We start from the raw sequence: 16,720 nt of genomic DNA, 5'->3' as shown, positions 1-16,720 counted from the left end.
CCTTCCGAGCTGCCGAAGAGTGTGGGGCGGGGCCCCCCCTGCCACTGCCAGCACACTGTACATGTCCCCCATAGGTCCTGGGTCCTACGTGCCAAGTCCAGGCAAGTATCTCAAATGTCCTAAAGCATCTCATACGGCTTGCACACCTATAAGTGAGCAACTGATTCATGCCCTAAGGGAACTGAGATATTTTTCCAGGTGGAGACGGAAGGTGAGGAACCGTAGATGCACAGATCATTTGTACTTCAGCAGCACGTCCTGTTTGGCAGGTCAGTGTGGGGTTACGGCCCGGCTGTACTATGTTTTTTGTACAAGACAGAGAGATTTCCACTTCATTGGAAAATAAGTTCAAAGCCCTGAACCCAAAGCTCAGCATGACCTCCGAGGTAATCTAGGCACAACCCTTCTGATGCGTGTTGGCAGCACTTCTGCGGAGACGAACGGGAGCCAACTGCTCCGGGCTGCTGCGGAGCACTGGAACATATTTCAATATGCTGATTTAATCTATGTACCTGGCCAGAGCTGTTGCAATCCTGGGGGTACAAAGATGCAGTGCCCAATTGGAAATACACAGAGGGAGGTGACAGAAAGCGCGGGGTCTGGTAATGTTGGCGTGTTATGATGATAGAAAAAGAGGCAATTGGCTTTGGTTGCTGAAGGGAGAAGTTAAGGTCAAATACTGGAATTTCCTTCCATAAATCTGAGAATGTCTCGAGGCAGATGAAATGCATGATTTACCATCCCTAGAGAGAAAGACTAAGAGCCACGGCTGGTCAGTATTTAAGGACTATATCGATACCGCCTTCTATCCTGCAGAAGGATGAGCTGAGCTCAGATTCTCCAGGGCACCTAAGTGCACTGCTCCTTCCAAAGACAAAAAAGATTCATGAGCAGTGCCCATGAGGACCTAGACATCTCCCTTTTCAGTTCTGTTCTAGGAATCATCTAGGACAGTTGAAGCACTGAGCCAGGACAGTGGCAAGAGTCAAAAAAAAGCCAGTCTGAACTTTTATTTTATTTGCACTGAAGCCAGAATAAATCCATGCAGACAGGCAGATTTCTTGCGCTCTTCGAATACTGCAACTACGGCCAGTTCTGACCACCGAGACAGATGCTGATCTCACTTGTGTGTTGTTCGTTATAAACAGCCCCGTTAAGGTCAGCCTTACAACCCTGAACTAAAAGCATTACGTCGAGCAGAACTTCTCAAACAGTGCTGCCTCTTGACAGTGAAGAGAAACGTGTTGTATTAAACCCATCTGGTGTTAGGGGTCTGCTCTAGGATACGCAGCATTTGCCGTAGGTTCTGCTGAATGTACTAACTTTCTAGATCTCTCCTACCTTGGAAAAGGGAGCTGAGGGTAACTAGTTCAGAAAAAAAAGCCCATATACTCTGGACAGCTACTCTTTGTTCTCCATCATGGTCCCTCTGCCTTCAGAATCCTGTAAGTATCGAATACACAAAGTCAAAGCCTATTTTGCTTCAGGATCAGTACTGTTGCCCTCACTTCTTCATCATTAATCCCAGGAGAAAGCCTCCTCACCTGTCTGGTCAACCTGACATAAAACATGCCCTGCTGTTTCAGCCAATGACCCATTTCCTGGTTCCTGATTGGCTTTTACCAATTAACAAGTACTTGATTCTGATCCGTGCAGACAGATGCAATAATGAACCAAGAGCCAGACGGGTTTCCCAAAACCCAGGTGATGTGGTTGAAAAAGTCTAGAACTTACGAATATTGGCTGGTTTCGTTGTGTCCAATGTCTGGGGAATGCAGCTTCTGGACTAAGATACGGATGATGCAAATGAAGAGGATGAAGTTCACCTGTGGGGAGGGGAAGAAAGGAAACAGAGAGAGGAATAAAAAACCCCGTATTTTTCTCCAGTGAGAAGAGCCCATCATTAGAGGGGGATTCCTCCCAGTGCAGTATTTTTGCCATGGAGCAAGCTGTTGTTAAAAGCCATGAGCAGAGAACCCCTCTCTGGGAGCACATAGTAAACCGACACAGGGTGGCAGCCATCTTGGGCCTGACATCAGCCTGCTTGGGACTTTGTGTCATACATCCCAAGTATGATGATGTCAAACCCATAGAGCACAGCTATGCACGACGTCCTGCTGCGTGGGCGAGTGCCGACGACAGGGTGGGAAAAGAACCTTGGGAGTTAGCGGAGCGACGGATGTCAAAGCCCTCGGCAGATGGTGACATGGGACCGGCTGCTGAGCGTGTCAGAGACTGAGGTGGTGAGCCAAGGAAACCAAAACAGAACACAAAGCAGTATCCACTCAAGCCTCTACTCAATGCTATGGGGCACATCGTCCCTGGAAAGAAGCTGGAGACCTTCTATAGCAAGGCATAGGCCTCACCAACACAACAAAAACATTCTCTCCTGGGACAATAGACCGGAGGGGTCTAGCCAGTGCCTAGATTTTAGATGGTGCTTCTCACTCACAACGTGCTCCACCAATGTTCTCCAGCAATGTTATCTTTATTGAATAGCAAAAGTGTAGAGCTGGACGTGGCGATTTCCTAGCGGACGGCCTGAACCGAACGCCCATCTACCTGCTGTTACAGTCCTACCCACTGAACCGTGCAACAGAAAAACGGTGACTGGTTTCTGTGGACTTGGTTTCATTTCAGTTTGGCACACAAACTCTTTCTTTATCCTTTGGTGGTTAGCAAAAGCACAAATGATTCTGATTTTTAGAGACTTAAAGGCTGAAAGGGATTGTGTTAAGCTGCTGATCTGATTTCCTGTGAAAACAGATGAAAAAATTTCCTCCAGCAATTCCTACATTTAGCTCAACAACAGGTGAATGAAGGAGACTGATGCACATCTCTCATTTAGGCACCCGCTCTTTTTTTAAAGGCCATGTGTGATCGGCAGTTAATCGCATTTCTTGATTATGGTGTATTGCTTAATCACTTGTTATCTATCCCATGCGGTTTATCATAGTTTCAGTTCATATTTATTTGCTTATAAAAATGGTTTGTGTCTGACTTGGTGGCAAGTAGAACTTACCAGTTCCAAACGGTATCCCCTAGATCAATCACTGCTCTAAGGAGCACTGACAGCACGCCGGCTGCAGCACTGGAGGTAAGATGGGAGCAGTTAAATACCGTGTTGGCTCGTCGTGGTCAGGAGCAAACACGGACACGGGGCAGTGGCGAGCCAGGCAGAGCGTGACTTACAGGATTAGCACAGCCTTAGCACTGCGTGGTAGAAGACAAGGCTATCAGGCTCCTGCAGAAGATGTTCAGGTTTTTTTTCAACCTAGAGCACAATCAAAGGCACTTGATCTGTCCCCAGTGTTTAATATCTTCTTTTTTATCTCACATATGTATTTCTTCCTTCCACTGAGACCTATGCTTTATTTCCATGGATATGGAGAGAATGTTGCATTCCTCCCCGAAAAAACCTGCTGTTCCTCGGACAGCAGTTATCCTGCCCTTCCTTTGTGACAGATTTACCTGGCATCTGCAGACGGAAAATCAGAAATTGCGGGGTACATTTTACCTGGCAATGAGGAAATGATTTATCGGTCAAAACAAAATCCAGACTCATCGATCCGAGGAGAATAGGGTGTATTTCTTGACCAAATGTTTATCTTGGGAAGGGAAAAGTACTATGTATAGCTTTCTGTGATGATATAAGTATTTTAAGATGTGTCATCTAAGTATTGTATTTCTCTTCAGTGAGGGGAACAGAGTGAGATGTAATTATTCAAACTGTTTCGGTTTGGAATCCCTGTATGACAAATGGTACCAAAAAACCAGTTTTCTTGTAAAGGTCATAATGTTCATGGAATATGAAGAACATATCTCTAAGAAAAGATTTCTGTTTAAGAGAGATACATTTGGTTTGATTTCTGTTGCATTCTTTTCCTTCCCTTCCCACATGCTTGCCTTCATTTACAGAAACCCAAAGCTAAGTTTGACTCAAGTTCATTTGATTTTAAGTTTTGGCCTGAAACCTGACAGAAGAAACACGTAATATTCAACAAGGATGGAGGGCCTCGGTGTTCCCGGGAGTGCCATGGTTTCTCTGGTCAGAACTGATCATATCCAGAGAAGTAAGAAGTCAAGCTACTGTTGATTTACCTGGAAATTAGCCAAGCTACTCAAGAACTTGCTTTAAAAACACATGGCTGGAATCCAGCTTGGTACTGGATGCCACAACGAGAGGCAAATCTCGGGGGGAATTAATCTAACCTGGTTTTATTTAGGTAGCAATGTATGGTAGGACGCACCCCACTTTACAGCGTTGACATCTCCAGCTGAATGAGTCATCCTGGGCTCTGCATATGGCCAGCTCAGAGGAACCAAAACACTCACGGCACGATTAACCTGATCTAATTTAGACATGCACAGATTCATTAGAGAAGATGAGCCTTTCCTGGAGCACAGACCACCCCTCTGGCTACATACACCCACGGCTACTGCACCGGAGTGCCCAGCTTGACTAGCTGAGACAGAGGTGCTCAAAGTTAAACCAAATGAGCTCCAGCTTGCTTGCCTAGTCACTCAACCACTTCCTATGGTCAATGCTTAAATGTAAAGATGTTTATCTGGAGGGTGAACTTCCTCATCCTAAGACAAACATTCAATACGCAGTGGGATTCTACCTGTCAATGCATTTTCCAAGGACACCCATTCTCAACACCCCTTCACCCCCCACACTTGGTATTAAAGATGGCTTTGCAGCCAGCGGAATGTGCTGATACTTTACCAAAATAGACACCAAAATAGGAGTTTTAATGATCCACCAGAATGGGGATTCCACTACTTCTTCCCAGCACCTAAAAAAAAACAAAACCAGACTTAAAACACAAGCAAAGCAAGCAAGCAGCTATGCAACCTCCTTGGGTATTTGGTTTCCCTAAATGCTAAAGATGATAGAATCATAGAATAATCTAGGCTGGAAAAGACCTTTAAGATCAGCAAGCCCAACCGTTAACCCAGCACAGCCAGGTCACCACTACACCATGTCCCTCAGCACCACCTCGACACGTCTTTTAAAGATAGCTGTGTCAGGTTGTGTGGAGAGGACTAAAACTGGTGGGCATGAACTGGAAAGGGCTACAGACTCACTCTGCAGTTGGAGCACTGGTGGGTACCAGCTGCCCCAGTATAATGTTGTGAGCTCTTTCTCCCTAATTAGATGGGCTGGAGGATGTTATGTCATGTTTCTGCTACGCTGAGGTCTGCTAGGGAGAAATGCTCTCAACATCACGGGTTCATAAGGCCTCCAATGCTACCCACCACCACGGATGGGGGTTTTGTTAAGCACAGAGCAACTGGCACCATCAGAAACAAACACAACCATGGCCTTCTGAAAAAGATGACAGACTGCCCGTGGTGGGATTAGTCCGCCTAAATCTAGCTAGCTGCATCTGAGCTATGGATTCAGTCAGAAAAGTCCAGAGGGTCCAGGGTGGGATTTATTTCATCCTGAAGTCAGAATTGCCCGTGAACTACACCACTCACCAAGGTCACCTGGAACGATACTTTAAAGCCAACAAGGAAATGGCAGAATAAGAATTATGTAGAAATGACTAGTACTGCTCGGGACACGTTTATCTGCAGACCTCCCTAGAGTCAGGTGATAGAAGGCGCATTTTTAGGAGAGCATAAAATTGGTCTGCATCCATGTTAGAAATAATCAGTGGAACCTACTGCAGACAATTTCACCTGGATTCAACTCATCTAATTTAAAACGTTGGCAGCACAGGTAAGAGCAGATGAAGAGAGGCACTTTCAGCGCACAGTTCCTGAGACCTATTTTAGGCATCAGCTTTAGGATGAAAAGAATTGCACTGCATGGACTACACTGACTACAGCTCCAGCAGCTATGAAAGCAGACTAGAGCAAACTGCTCACACACAGATGCTTACTCTTTGTCGGGTTCCTGCTGCCCTTTCATTTAGAATTAAAATGGCCCTAATTATGCCTAATGCACTCGTTTTTAAAATAAATTCAGGCAGTCTGAATGAAGGTCACTTTAATTTGGAGTTAGAATGTTTAAATAGAGCCTTAATGTTGTTTAACGAATCTTACATAATTAGGTTTTATTTAATCTGGATTAATTCCCTGTAATTTTTCTCTTTAGGTACTTTTAGTATGCAAAAAAAAAATTATGATAAGTATTGGCAGAGCCTGTAAATTCACACTTTGTTTTACTTGGCACAAAAGCACCGAGCTTTAAAGCCTCTAGAAAATGCAAAGAAGTCTGTATTTTTATTAAGAATTGCTGAAGCTGAGTGGGAATATATAGCAAGAGGAATTGGCATCCAGACTGGTTAAATCCTTCGGTCTCTATCTCATTGTAGAGGCTATTTATTAACAGAGTAAATAAGGTCAGTTTTATGCAGATAGAGTGAAACCATAAAAGAAGTCAGTAGCCCTCAGGAAATGTGTGAGCATGACTATAAATCAAACCCGCAATAAGCAATTGGAGCTGCTTCCCTTACGGAAACGAGGACAAATCAGGACACACTTGGAGAGGGAGAACGAACGCACAGGAGAAAAGGGAGTTAACCATATGCTGCACCGCCAGAAGCAGGAGTACCGAATAAGCACCGGATTCTGTGACTCTCTGGTGTGCCTTCTCCTAAATCTGTCTGATTTCTACAGTTTGGCTGCTTGAGTAGAAGCAGGAAGGAGGATTGCGGGATCGGATCCTCTTTATTGCACATCCCCTTGCTATCTGCCTCATTTTCTTCGCTCTGTTCTATCTGCTCGGTATACATCAAACATCAAAGGCTGCTGCTAGGGTAAAGCGGATGAGGAACGGAGCCCAGGACCTGCCAGGGGAAAACCAAAATGTTTTTAGACTTCTCCTGTGGGAGGGCTAATGGTTGTGTTCAGTAAGTATCCGGCGCATGAGCGCGTCTAGGGTCAATTCTGCAGGATGCAAAGCTCTGCTCTGAGCACGGGGCAGCTGCTCAGATGGAGCCTGTGTTACAGACAGGATCACGGAGCCAAATGTCACCACAGAATAATAGAACCGCTGGATCGTTTTGGTTGGAAAAGACCTTTAAGATCATCGAGTCCCAGCCAGGTCCCCCCTGACCCCTGGCCCTCAGCAGCACCTCCACACGGCTGGGAAACCCCTCCAGCCATGGGCACTCCACCACTGCCCTGGGCAGCCTGCGACAGCCCTGCACAGCCCCAGCGGGGAAGAGATTCTGCCTCAGGGACAACCTCAACCTCCCCTGGGGCAACTGGAGGACGGTTCCTCTCGTCCTATCGCTTGTTCCTGGGGAGAAGAGACCGACCCCCACCTCACTCCACCCTCCTGTCAGGGAGTTGTAATGAGTTTTAGGGAGTCGAACAGACCATCATAAACTCCCTGCAAGTATCATGACCAAGGGATCTGGAAACAGGGAGGGTGACTGGCCTCAGTGTGTCTTCAGGGAGACCTTGGAGAATTTCCTGGTTCATGGTGGCAGGGCAAAGCCCCTGCTCTGCTCTGACTGCTGGTGGGGTTAGGGCAGGATTACCAAAACTGCAGGGCTCTCCCTGGCCTTCCCTGAGCTCAAGGAAGGAAGAATTATAAAGAAAAGATAATTGAGTCCACAGGCTTACCCAACATCGAAGAAGTAAATCCTGACAACAGTCCAAGCAGTGATGAACACAGAGGGGGCACCTGGCAAGAGAAGAGATGTTGTTACTGTCAGAAATCATTAACAGTGTTTTCAGGGCTGTTCTTCGCCACTCTCCCGAGTGACTGAGGTGACGACTCCCCTCAATGGTGGGCAAATGCTTCACGTTTTCAACGCTCACATGCCAAACAAGCAGCATGTTGCCTTTCTCTCCCACTGGCCATGCAAGGTGAGTCCTCTGTAGCTGCTCCCTTGCCCATTGATCTTCCTGTTGCAGTGGCCACAAAAAACCTTCTGATGGTGAAACGCAAGGAACAGGAACCATCCACAGAGGGGACGCCTGTATCTAAGCCAGTCATCACGAGCTCTCTTTAGCATCAGTGGGGAGAAGTGACACACAGGTCATCTGGTCTACTTCAGATGTTTGCTCTAGGACAAGCAACTCGCCCTTGGACTCCCTTGACTGTATCGCCTGGATCTCCACTGACGATAAAGGGAGCCTGGAGTGACACCTAGATGTCTGTGGTTGGCCAGATGAACCTGCTTCTGCTCCATGATCTTCTGCCTGACTAGGGTGGTCTTGTTCCATCTTTTCTCTGTCTCTTATCTTTGACGAGGTTTAGATTGGAAGTCCTCCAGGAAGGCCATGTCGCTTTGCTCTGTGTTAGTCATGGTGTTGTGTATTGTTGATTACCAGTGATTGCTGAGGGCAACGGTAATAAAACCAGTAAAACCTGTAATGGGTGCGCCCAAATTATTAATTCCTGCATGATTCGTTTTAGATCCATCACTGGTTCTCTCGCAAATGCTGAACGACCGAAAGGCCAAAAGATCCTTCAAGCACCTGACATTTTCTTGCACTGCCCCTCCTCACCCAAGCAACCTCAGAACACATTACGAGTGCAAGAGGTTTCCTTTGATTTAAAATCATTAAAATCACACGTTTTTCTTTAAAATCTGCCAGCTCTACTGTCCTGAAAAAAAAGGGTATCTGTGCACAAGGCAGGATTAAAGAAGGTCTGACCGGATTAGCTGCATCTGATACAAGGCCTGCTAACATAACTCTTGTGCTTATAGCACGGAGAATTGTCTCTCTTCCGCAGTGTGAAGCCAAGCGTAACTCCTGTCGCTTTCGATGGAGTTACTCCATGGCAAACTGATTAAATCCTGAGTCCAGGCACACCCCTGGACACGACACGATTCTATTTTTTCTTTTCATGATTCTTCCCCGCTCTAATTATTTCTCAGCTTCAGCTATTGAGAGCATGCCACAGAAAACCATTTTGCTTACTTGTACAAAAATCTCCAGCTAAATGGCTTAAAGGGGAAAAGAGATCTCTGCTTCCTCTCTGGAGAAAGAAGAGAGGTTGATCTGGTAGGATTAATTTGCCTAAGTTAGCAATTCACCTTTGAGTTAGTCTGTGAAGAGTTTAACTCTGTTTTTCTTGGCATGCTGTTATTTTTATTTTATTTAATTTTACATGCTTGAGACTAGACTCGTATTTAAGCTGGAGAAACCACAAATGCAGTAAGCAGAAGGTTGCCAGCATTAGCACAGAAGCGATGGGGTCTCGGGTTAGCTCATTGGCCTGAACTCAGTAAGACAAGGAGACCGTCAGAGTCCGGGTCAGTCCAGGGGTCCTGCTTTGCTGGGATCCAGCCTTCAATTTAGTGATATCAACTTTGGGATCCCAGTCAGGGTCAGAGGACCAAATGACTATGAAGGTGGTGAGGAGTTTCAGGCCCACAGTCCTTAAAGACACTGAGGTGCTCAGCTATCAATTAACCCAGCACAAACTAAGTTCTTCAATACCTTTGAAGATTTAAGCTAATGCTGTTCAACTCCTCTGGCCATTGCTTGATTTTGCTCCTGGTTGCACTAACAGTTCTTGGCAGCAAGGTAACACGTCTACTACATCTCCACTTAACCTGCTGTTAGAAGTGCCTGTCAGGATCACCGGCTGGCACTCAGTTTGGAGAAGATGCCTACCCCAGCCAATCAAGATGTACCACCAAAAGTACTTCCTCTCTGAGAAGAAGGAGATGACCAACAGGGTGTGAAGATACAACCCCTCCACCAGGAGCCAGAAGAAGTTGGCCATGACGCAGTACTGGAAGAAAACCATCATGGCTTTGCAGCCTACCTGGAAGAGAAGAAACAAACAGTGGTGAACTGCAGCACGTTTCCAGAGCGCACACACTGACCTGCCAGTAACCCTTGCGCCGCGTGATTCTTCAGGATTGCTTTCTGCAGCACCTGAAACCCTCGTGGAATGGGCTCCACAGTAAAAAGCTGAAAGCCCTACCAAGCTTGTTCGGGGTGGACATGCTCCACACACATTGCTCCCCTCCACACGTGGAGAGCACAGCGTGCATCCTTGAGAGAGTCAGCTCAGCTCTGGATGCCGTTTGACTGCATGAGCCTGGAGGTGCGTGTAAGCCCTGCTGAGCAGTGACGAACGGATACACTGGATCATGATCCCTACCAGCACGGTGCTGCTCTCTGGGGGTTTTGGATGTACATCTGTGGGAAGCTGGCTTGTGGATGCCAGAAGGCCCTGCCCTGCCATGCAGTCACCGGCATCTCTGCTCTGCCAGGCGTGGGTTCGTGGGGCTGAGCTGTGAAGCAAACCATTGCCCTGGTTCAGAAGAACCCTCTGAAAAGGCACTACTTTGAACTGAGACCAACTCAGTGACTGGTTTGTAGAGCAGCCAACAAACACTTGGTTCAGCGCGATGGAAGTGATCTGCACTGGGAAGTACATAAGAGTGGGCAAGAATTTCTTATGCTATTTTTGGCACTAAACTCAGCACCTTGAGGAAAGACAGTCTGAGCAATTTGGGCATCATGGTTCCTCTCGTCATTCTCAGGTAGGGCTGCCTAAGAGTATCACCTGGCTCCCTAAACCCCCCCAAATGAAGCCTCTGACTTGAACGAACGGATTCTCCAAGATAAAAACCAACAACAACAACAAAACCCCCAGCAACTGGGTCAATGAGCCCTCGGAAACGTAGTCCAATTGTAATCCCTCCGTGGCCTGGTAGATACTGCAAAATCTGAAGGACTTTGAGAGAGGATTTGAAGAAAGCCAAGTCTATGACAAATAGTGACGACTCAGGAAAAGCAGGACTGGGATACGCATTGCTAAAATAAAAGGCCAAGAAGGAGCAGTGGGGCAAACACTAACGAGCATGGACAGACTCAACTGCATCGGAAGGGGAGGGATTTGGAAAGGGAAGGAGGATTGTTTTTCTTCAGGAAATGAATAATTAAGCACAGTCACTTGCTGTGTGAACTGCCACACAGGTAATGGGAACAGTCACCTTACAAAGGAAAAAAAAAGGGAACTTTCCCTCTTGAGGCTCAGGGGCCACAACACCTGAAGGTAGAAATCAGCTGCCCGAAGAAGTGTGTGAGCCCCGGCCATTGCCCCAGCAGGTGATGTATTCGGGTCCAGCTTTACAGGAGATCACTGGTGGCGTCATTACGCACATCCACGCTGTCTAACCATCCTCGAGGTGTTGATTCGGCAACAGCCTCATTGCTTCGGTGAGTTTGCTTGGGTAATACCCTGCGCTCAGCGGGACAAGGGCACAAGAACCTGGCTGCCAGCACTCGCCGGTTCACGGCTCTTCCCTGGTGCTCTGACGCATAGTAACATTGAATTTAGAGCAACAATTGTTTTGCACCAGTGACAAGCTCACACTTCCCCCCACCCTGCTCCCCCTTCCCGCTGAAAACAGTTGCTATGAAACACACCGTTGAAAAGAGAAGCGTGGAATGTTGATGCCACATGTTTTGGAGAGGGACTTGTCCCCACTGATCACTCAAAAGGAATTCAACCCGCCCTTGGCACCCGCCAGTACATCGCACTGGGGACCCTCACAGGCTCCTGCTAATCAATTTATATGCACATCAGCTCCCTCCTGCGAGGCAGTTGACTCCCAGGGAAGGAAGGTGACACAGAGCTGAGCTGACAAGGGATGGGGATGCAGCAGTGTCCTCCCTGTGGCATCCCTATGCTCTTTGTTTCTCCCTGCTATTGTGTGCGTACGGCGGTGGGGCACCGGCACACCTCATTCCTTTTGCCCAGCGCCTGAGTGTCTGCGACCAGTGAGGATTTGCTGGTGTGAGTGTACTCAGCCCTCTTTGGGCTACTGAATTCTTCTACAGTTTCACTCTATCAGTATTTGGCCTAAATTCAGCAGCTCAGGTGAGACATCAGATTTAAGGGAGCAGTTTTGATGCACCTCAACTGCACGCTCCTCAAACATGGATTTGCTGTGGGAGCTGAACGCTGGAGAATCCTTTCTGGGTGGTTGCATTGAAGCTTTGGCAGAGGTATGAGGCTGGAGTGTAGCACAAGGAACCTCAATACTTTAGGGCACCAGAAAAGGCTGTCCTCAAAAAGTCCACGTGATTTCTGCCTAGCAGAGACTCTCAGACAGGGATCCCCAGCCTGGGTTTGTGGAGCTACTGCTGTCACAGAGAGGAAGCTGTGTTGAACTCAGGCTGTGGCAGCGGAAGCCCCAGATCTGGGTGCCCAAATCCATCACCTCTTCTTCCACTACTGGCAACCACTGCTTTTCTGGTAGTCTCCAACCCTACCTCCTTCCCCAGGTAGTGGCGGCTTCTTACGGCCCTGAGGTGGATCATGCACTCATGCGGGTTTTAGCAACCTCTCCTCCAAAGAACCTGCGGCAGATCAGTTCTGTGCTCCACGCTGAGGGATGTTTGGCTATTTGAGCAGTTGCTACCACCCCAGGCACTTCTTGTTTTACCTGGAGAAAAGATACTTTTATGCATCACTTTGAGCACAGGGCAACAGCGTATTGCAGGCAGGGATCCCCCGCGGCATGGCGATGTCCGGCTCTGGATCAGATTTGGATGCACTGTCCTGTCTTGCAAATGAAATCATGGTATTTTCTCGCTGCTTGGGCTTCGTGCTACTATTGCCTGAGCTGGGTAAGTCTAAACCAGACCAGATGTTTCTACGAGAGATGCGGATTCACTGCTGACTGCATTGTTGTTCTTTCACCGAACCCTCTTTGCCAGCCAACTCGGCAGCACATGTGGAAAACATCCCTTCCAGGCTTCTGAGAGACCTCTTTACACGTAGCACTTGGTAATGGGTGTCTACCTTCCTGATCGATGGGCTGCAGCCTCCGAATGGCTGTTCTAATGCTGGGAAATAAAATCCATGTTTATATAAGGCACTTTACCCTTTAGATGACAGGCACTAGGCATAGATGAGCTATTACATCTCAGAGAAGGTTTTTTTTCATAAAGAGCAGTCCTCATGATGTCAGTGTTGAAAGACTAATACAGGCTATATTTAGGAGAGACATTTGCAGCACGAAGGCAGCATTACAGCACTGCTCTTTCTATTCTCTCTCTTTCCACTATCTCATTTACAACAGCTTACCTCCTCGTCTTCGCTCAGGGATTTGCCCTGCTCACGTCTACATGAGATGCTGCAATGAGATGGTCTTCCCTGGGTTTGCAGACGGCACGTCTGCCCAAGTGGATGGGGCATCTGCTCTACTCCTCTCTGCTTTCCCTCTTTGGGACTGTATTTCTTTCCCCCCTCCCTTTCCACACGCGCTGCTGGTGACCAACCACTGAGCAGAATCTGCCTCCACCCCATAAGGCACAGAAACCTCTTTGACCCCAACAAACACTTTTGTGCTTCTCTTTAAATTCCTCATAGTCAGTAAGAAAATTTAATCTTGATTATTGTAGAGGTTTACGTGAGGATGAGACAAGGCATGTCTTCGACCTACTGTACGGGCCAACCCTGCCCTGCCTCCGCGTGCCCAGCCATGTCTGCCGTATGCAGCTCCATTTACAGCTGTTTGACTAAGGGCCACCTGAAAAGGAGACACAGCACAAGAGTCAACAGCTTAAAAATAAACTGCCAGTGTCATTTTAGGTGCTGCCAAATATCGTGTTGGGCTTCCAGCTAGGATGGGGATGTCCTGCGCAGACCTTCGGGATATTCACAGTCAGTTGAAGGGGTATGAGATGCCCGTGCTCATATGGCAGGAGTCCCTTATGGAGAACCCTTGCTGAGATAGCAAGACAAGGAAAAAATTGCTCTCAACCACTGTCCCAAAAGGCTGGTTTCCTCACATGTAGACAAATCTCTGAAATTATACCTATTATTTTATATTTTAGATGGATATTCAAACCTGCATGAAGTGAAGGCGAAACGCTGTCTTGCTGGGCATGGAGTGTTTAGCATTCGCTGGACATGGCTGTGTGAATGTCTACCTTCTGGATAGGAACTGGGCTCATGGCTCTCAAAGAAATGACTTCATTTCAAAGCAAGGGACATTTATTGCCCTCTGAAGCAGAGCTGCACGGAGCATACACTTATTTATTGCCTAAGGGGGCAATAGAGAAGGCAGAAGATACTGCATTTGCTTTGAAAGAGAAGGGGACTTCTTGCAATCATTTTAGGGCAAATATTTAATAAGCTGTTGGTACTCATGAACGTATGTTGTCCCTTCAGTAAGGATGAACAGGGACAAAGCATGTGGTTGGTTAGAAAGCTGGTGTGATGTTGAGGTATGCTTAGTTGAGATGCTGGGCAAAAAATTTAGGGTGTCAATAGCAGATCAAGTTCAGAGCTTTATGGAATGGTGGGAAAAGCAACAGAGCCCCCCGCAGCACAGCACAGCACAGATGTGCTATGGCTGCTGTGGGAAACACAGCCCACTTAGTCAAATCACGGGAAGAACACACTCAAGATGCAGCCAGACTTTCTGAGGAAGAGGCAAAGAGAAGGGACATAAGGGTGGGAAAACCGAGATGAAGCAATGACCCTTCCAGGCTTCTTCCTGGTATCTAGTAGCATTTTTACTTTCAAATAATGTTAGCCCCAAGAAAAACATCTTTCTCCTAAAACTGATGTAGTGATCAGCTGACCCACCCAGAAAAATGCAGTTCAGATGCTGAAGGCAGTAACTAATTCAGAGCTGAACCTGCCATTGCATGAAATGCACATCGTCCTCAGCGATAATCCCAGAATCACCTGGCTGGGAGAGACCTTTCCGCTCACCCAGTCCAACCGTTCCCCTGCACTGCCAGGGTCCCTGAACCATGTCGCTCAGCTCCACACCCACACGCTGTGAAACCCCTCCAGGGACGGGGACTCCACCACCTCCCTGGTGGCGGAGCTGTTCCAATGCTTAACGATCCTTTCGGTGAAGAAATTTTTCCTAATATCCAACCTAAATCTCCCCTGGTGCAACTTGAGGCCGTTAAGTAATAACTGCTCGAGGTATCCCTGCTCATTAATAGCTGCTAAGGACCATCAGTCTTGAGCGGCTGCTGAGTTTCTCTATCTCATTATAAGCAGCTCCGCTGGCCAGGAGTCAGTCTGAGGTTTTGAGGGAGGCACACACACACCACACACCCAACACACGTGCAGGCATCAGCCTCTCGTGAATGCCACAAAACGCTACCAAAAAAGGTCAATCGACTCCACCGAAACGCTGCGGTGCATCACGGAGCGTCACTGCGTTAACACAAGTCTCCCTTGTCTCCTTTACAGCAATCTGGTGTGTTACGGGTTTAGGGCTTGGGTCAAAGAAGGATTTAGGACAAAGACGTATAAAGGGGCACTTAAGTGATGATCATGTTCCCACTGACCCATCAGACGTGGTCTGGAACCATCCACTGCAATGTAAACAGTCTGAGTCTCATTGCCCCAGTCACAGGAATCTTCAGCACGAGACCTGACCTGTCCCTCCCCATCTGTGACCTCTCCTGCACATGGATGTGACCCCAGTGCAGATCCCGTGTTCTCCCCTTGTACCCTTAAATCTCCCGTGGTGTGGAAGGTTTGCGGTAGGGCACCAAGGCATATTTAAGTCAGCTTAAAGATACACTTAAGACATAATCACATGCAATCCTGGGCGATGCTGCAGCTCCTGGCACTATTGATGAAGTTGGGACAGTGCCTTCAGCCCAGTCGCCAGCTCCTTCAGCCAAAGTGTGAGCTCAGACTTGCCTCAATCAATCACGAAACCTGGAGAACTCAAAATCCCCCCTGAGGTACTCATGTCCCTTCACCTGAGCTACTACCTCTGATGCAGGAGGGAGAGATTTACACAGAGATTTCTTCAGGCCTCGTCATGAAGACAGATGAAAACTCATTTTCTCAGTGACAGATTTATCCGGCGCTTTGTTTTTATGTTGCCCAGAAGACATGACCTATCCGAAGGGCCAGCTGCTGAGTGATTCATGCGGAATTTGCCCACAGCAACAGCTGCTCTTCTCCCCAGCCTGGTCGAGGACGCTTCCTCCATCTTATTTAACAGCTTTTTGCGGATCCCACTCACGATCCTGTTGCTGGGCCACACCTGGAAAACGGGGTAACAAGCACCACATGCTTTGGAGATGCTGAAATTAAGGTCTTCAAGCACGGGGACTGGCCTAACCCTCCATCTCCAGAACTACAGTGTCGTCTTATATAGTCAGCTCATAATCCTAACTAAATCCAGGAGTCTCAATCCTGTGCTGATTCCCACCCCACATGCCTAAACCAGATTGAATCCCATCCCAGCTCTTCTTCTGTGGAGATGTCTACCTTAGCCACAGGATGATGCAATCTGTAACGACGCTGCAATAACCGAGCAACTGTTCTAAGATCACACACTGTGATTAATACATCTCACTATCATGGCACTGGAATTCATACACCTGACAAATTCCCAGTCATTTTAGAACCTAGGTACGGTACAGCACCGTCCACAGCTCCGCACCGTCCACTCATTTCTGTGTATCATCCACGGAGATGTCAGGAGAGACTTCGTTTCCAAATACGTGGGTTTGTTTTTCATGGGGTGTTTCCCTCTGGTTTTAGCTTTACTTTTGTTTTATAGAATCACAGAATCGTTTAGGTTGGAAAAGACCTTTACAATGATGATCTTAAACACTGCCAGGTCACCACTACCCCCTGTCCCTCAGCGCCACCCCGACACAGCTGTTAAACCCCTCCAGGGATGGGGACTCTGCCACTGCCCTCGGCAGCCTGCTCCAACGCCTGGCAACTCTTTTGGTGAAGAAATTTTTCCTCATCTCCAACCTAAACCTCCCCTGGCATAAC

General features: G+C 47.6%; 1 protein-coding gene across 1 annotated transcript in view; it reads right to left on the bottom strand.

The window, feature by feature from the left end:
* VIPR1 (vasoactive intestinal peptide receptor 1) overlaps window positions 1-9,742 on the bottom strand; it is a 16,580-nt gene extending 6,838 nt beyond the window's left edge. Inside the window, exons 1-4 of the mRNA XM_010141836.1 lie at window positions 9,595-9,742; window positions 7,588-7,648; window positions 4,730-4,799; window positions 1,735-1,826 (exon numbers count right to left, since the gene is read on the bottom strand). Coding sequence (XP_010140138.1) covers window positions 1,735-1,826; window positions 4,730-4,799; window positions 7,588-7,648; window positions 9,595-9,733 — 362 coding nt within the window. The 5' untranslated portion in view covers window positions 9,734-9,742. The remainder of the gene's footprint in view (window positions 1-1,734; window positions 1,827-4,729; window positions 4,800-7,587; window positions 7,649-9,594) is intronic.
* Window positions 9,743-16,720: the final 6,978 nt, after the last annotated feature.

The sequence above is a fragment of the Buceros rhinoceros genome, unplaced genomic scaffold (assembly GCF_000710305.1).
Source record: "Buceros rhinoceros silvestris isolate BGI_N320 unplaced genomic scaffold, ASM71030v1 scaffold17190, whole genome shotgun sequence".
In the NCBI taxonomy this organism is placed as follows: Eukaryota; Metazoa; Chordata; class Aves; order Bucerotiformes; family Bucerotidae; genus Buceros; species Buceros rhinoceros.
This window is presented reverse-complemented; position numbering and strand designations above follow the sequence as displayed.